The following is a 4,928-nucleotide window of genomic DNA, read 5'->3' on the forward strand; positions in this document are numbered from 1 at the left end:
CGAGTTTTCATTTCTTGAAACCTATTCATAATACTTTCATCAGAAATAGTATTAAATATATATTTTTCTACATAAGGAACCATACAACTGCTCATGAAATCATCATCCATTCGATTTCTCAATTCACTCTTGATCAACTTCATTGCTGAAAAGGTTCTTTCAATTGTAGCAGTGACAACCGACAGAAGCAATGCAAACTTTACAAGACGAAACACAAGAGGATAATTAAAGTATTTTTTTTGTCTTAACTGGCTTCTTGGAAAGGTCATCAAGTCCTTTTAGATTAGAAAACCTTTCATCAACATCACGAACATCAATAATATAAGTCTATAGCTGATTCTTGAGAGTAACCATTATATTTTCAACAAAATCATCAGGATATAATTCAGTCATTCTCAATATTTTATTTATCAAAACTAGCAAATGAGTCAACAGGATTCAAGCAAGCAACCCCAATAAGCAAATCTGTTCTCACTTCATTAAAACGATCATTGAGTTCTTGAAGTTGCCAATCAATTGTGATTTTCTTCAATTCTAAGTAGGAAGAGTTCTTTTAAGAGTTCTAAGTAGAAAGAGGCGCTAACAGTGTTGAGTGAGTGAAATGTGAAATCGTGAAAACCTATTACCCTTTTCCTTTAGGCTTGGCTGCTTTACCCCTTTTTTTCACTAAGTTTGTTGCTTAAACGTTTTAACAAAATGGATTGCTTCTTTGGGAATCGAACTCACATCATGGGTGTCATGAATTGACACCACTTTCACTGAACTGGACGATAGTTTGTGACTTATTTTATTTTTATTTTTTGCTAAGGTTGTTGTATTACTAATGCTGAAAAGTTTTAAAAAAAGATTGCTACTATTGGGGTTCGAACTCACGACGCCAACATAGAGAATTGGACCCGCTACCACTGAACTGACGCCTTTACTTGTTTACAATGGGTTCAAATTTAAATATATACTATTATACTGATTATATATACACATATATACAGTGTAATTTTTTGACGAAGTGGGTTCATATGAACTCACGTGAACCAAGGTAGGTCCGCCCCTGCCCCCCTCCCCATTTGTCACACTCGTATTTCAATTGTAATTTGAGTTGAAATTGTTTGTGTGATGTTTTGCTAAATAACTTTTTCTTTTGTAGGGGTTACAATATAGAATTCTCTAAGTAAAGGTAATTTTTTATTTGTGTATGTTTTAAAGTATTAATATTGAAATTGACAACTTGTGAGATTACATTGAGTATATTATTATTGTTTTGTTGAAATTTGACATCTATAACTATAAATTTAAAAAAGTTTATAAAGTGTGCAAGTATGTTTACTTCTTTGGTTGCTTTGCACTTTTTCTTCTTTTTCTATTGAAGCACTATGTATACACACAATTGCATGTATAATCATTATTGTTGATTTTCTTGGTGCCTATATATTTTGCAATTATTGATAGATATATTAGTGAAAAAAGAACATATAAAAGACAACTTGGAATGGATATTGATCAAGTTATGGTGCAGTTCAAGAACGTTGAAGGAGAGGGAGAAGACTATGCTGCTTTGGATTCAAATAAGATGGTTTCTTAAAAGAATTGTATATTGTGACAATTCTCAAAATTGTAACAATTGTATTAAACTTGACAACTATTTGAGATTCGTAACTATATTATGTAATATTCCAACGACAAGGTTAGTAAAAAATTCTTTAATTTGTAAAAATAAAATTGTTGAAAATTATTTTGAAATTTAATAGTTTTTATTTTAGTTACATTTTATGAATTCTTGTGATTATACTAATACTTATGACAATATTCTTCTATTTACGGCAATGATTTTTTGTAGTTTAACCACATATATATTACCAAAAATATGATTATACATTTTTACTTTTCATACCAAATTAAAAGAATAATTATAATTTATGTATTTCGTGATAAAAATAATGAATTCTTAGCCATGTACAAAAATGTTTGTGACAAATTCTTTAGTTGATAGCCACAAATTTTTTAACTCATACCTAAATACATTTGTTTTTATCAGGAGTTTCAAATATAAAATAACCACTTCTTTTAGTTTTCGTAGCAAATCTAGTCTTTTGCCATAATAGAACATATTGTGACTATAAAATTCGCTATAAATTTTATTTATCGTGACAAAAAAGTAAAATTATTTGTTATAAGTATATATTTCATAGTTTTTTACTATCACAGCTACAAACATAATAATTTTATAGATATAAGTATTAGTCCTTAGCCACAGGTCATGTAAATTTTGTAGCTATCTTTTAGTTACGCTACTTCTTGCTATGAATGCTATAGAAAAAAAATTGTGGCTAAAGTGTTTAGCCACGAACTTTTTCATATTTAGCTATGACATATTATGTAGCTATATATACATTATGTTGTACTGTAATCTGTGTACACTTTATCCTCCCAGATTCCCGAATAACATTAGTATAAAAAAAAATTACCTACTTTAATTTGGTACGGAATTTAATAAAAATCGAGACGACTTTTAAACTTATTGTCATAAATTAAAGTTATGTCAAGTATATGAAAATATTCTTTACTTGTGGTCTTAAATATGTCACGTGAAAAGTTGAAATTAAAATACTGCACAAAAAAATTATTCTTTTTAAATGAATTAAAAAAAAATCATGGAGTGAAATTATGTTGGTGATATTAATTATTTATCACGTCATTTATATTATAATAAATAAATTATTTAATAAATATAATAAAATAACTAATTTTTAAAATAAATAATTTTAAAATTAATTATCTTAGAATAACTTATTCTCGACCTACTGACCCCAAAAATTTGTAAGTTTCGAGTAATCAAGAAAGAGAAAAAAATCTTAGAAAGAGGTTTAAAAAAGTTGGTAGTTAGATAAACTAATAATTTAACATCAACCTTACTTCCAAGTTCAAACCGGTTTGAAATTTCTTCCTTCCGCACTACCTAAAGGAGTTTTGGGTCAACCATGAGTCACAGCGTGAAGCACAGATGTAGCATTTATGCCCAGACTCAAATATAGGTAGGTGCTAACTAAACAAATCCAGAATTAAATACTTAAATACTCTCATATTTCTCTCACCAGCTTTCATTAATTATTATTTACTTTTTTTAATATATTAATCTTATTTTAACTTGACTTGATGTAAAAAAAGAAAGTTAAAAATATTTAAAAGTCAATTAAATTTTATTAAATTAAAAATATATCTAAAATATCAAAATGATCTACTCTATTCATTCATCTTTACACATTCATTATCGACTTATTAGATCATTTTGACATATTAGATATATTCAGTGTACTAGAGTTAATGTAAAACATCCTCCCATAAAGTAGAGTTAGTATAAAACAAAAGTAATTCAAAATTATAGATTATTTAGTAATTTTCTAAATTCAACAAGTATCGTGACATTCATTTTTAATAAAATACACAAGCACTTAGGAGCATTATTATGGTCACACTCAGAGCTACTTGCATCACATCCTCCAAATTCCAACCTATATAATTTCTCTCTCTACCTATCTTTCTCCTTTAATGTAATTGCGTTTCTCACTTCCCTTTCCCCAAAACCAAAAAAATAAAATGGAGGGGGTATCAACTAGGGTATACAGTGGATTAAAGAGTTATTGGAGAAGAAGAGGTTATAAAAAACTAAACAGGAAGAACAACAACCGGGTCGAACTTTCATCATCAGGTCCGACCCGAAAGAGAAGGTTCTGGAAGGTAAAGCTTACACCAAAACTGAAGGTAAAGATCAATTTAAAGCTCTTCTCGTTGAAGAAGTTTCTGAGAGGTCTACGTGATGCGTATGTGAACGCGATGTTGAGGATCGCGAATACCCGTGGATTCGGTGGCGATTACTACGGTGGAGGGATCGATGGATTTGGAATGCGGCCGGTGATTAAAGAGTATGATGAGAAAGCGTTGGTTGAGATCTACAAATCTATATTAAAGGCACGTGATGCTGCTGCTGCTGCTACTACTGCAAAAATTGGACCTGAGGTTGATAAAGCACAGCTCGAGCTGGGTGCAGCGAAGCTCCCCACGGTGTCCGAAGAACAAGTGAACTAATTTAAATGGTAATTGATTAAAGCTTCAGCTATGCTATTCGCGGTGTTCGGGAATTGATTAATGTTGTTTAGATATGAGATTTGATAGTAATATATTCGGTATTCGTCTTGCTGTTGAGGTTTTGTTGGTTGATTTTTGAAAATGATGGTAAATCAGGCGAACCGGAAAATGTGTTGAAGAAATCTAGAGTAATTGTCCTAATTCCAAAATTATTCTTTCGGTTATTCAGTCAGTTTTTTAAAAAATTTCGATTATTATTTATTTATGTACAACTCAACCTTCTTTCACAATGAATGGGGAAAAAAATATTTACCTAGTAACTCACTCCATTCATTTTTTACTTTTTCAATATTTATTGAACGTGTATTTCTAAAAAATAATAAACAAAATAATAATTTTCTTATATTATTTTTTAATATAATAAATTCAGTAGTTTGATAAATATTGTGAGAAGTGACTATAACTATTAATATAGATAAATTAAAAATTAAATAAGGAGTATGATGAGAAAACGTTGGTGGAGATCTACAAGTTCATATTAAGGGCTCGTGCTGTTGATGAAGGACAGCTCGAACTCAGTCCAATAAGCTCCTGCTATGCACGATGCCTGAGGAAAGATCGAATTACTGTAAACAATAATTAATATCGGTAATGTTATTTAGAGATGAGACTATTTTGAGATCTGATAGTTATATATTCAATATTCATCTTGCTGAATGGATAATGTGTTGAAGAAATTTAGAGTAATTGTCCTAAATAAATGATTCTGAAAATTACTCCATCAATTTACGTGTACGTTAATTAATTTTACGCGATAATTTGCCGATCCTATAGATATTAGATAAGTT

The 4,928-nt window shown here is 29.7% G+C and overlaps 1 protein-coding gene across 1 annotated transcript; it reads left to right on the forward strand.

The window, feature by feature from the left end:
* The first annotated feature begins 3,313 nt into the window (after window positions 1–3,313).
* LOC107864077 lies at window positions 3,314–4,304 on the forward strand. Its single transcript, XM_016710341.2, has one exon. The coding sequence runs from the start codon at window positions 3,592–3,594 to the stop codon at window positions 4,078–4,080; it is 489 nt and encodes a 162-aa protein (XP_016565827.1). The 5' UTR covers window positions 3,314–3,591; the 3' UTR covers window positions 4,081–4,304.
* Window positions 4,305–4,928: the final 624 nt, after the last annotated feature.

The sequence above is a fragment of the Capsicum annuum genome, chromosome 3, assembly GCF_002878395.1.
Source record: "Capsicum annuum cultivar UCD-10X-F1 chromosome 3, UCD10Xv1.1, whole genome shotgun sequence".
NCBI lineage: Eukaryota > Viridiplantae > Streptophyta > Magnoliopsida > Solanales > Solanaceae > Capsicum > Capsicum annuum.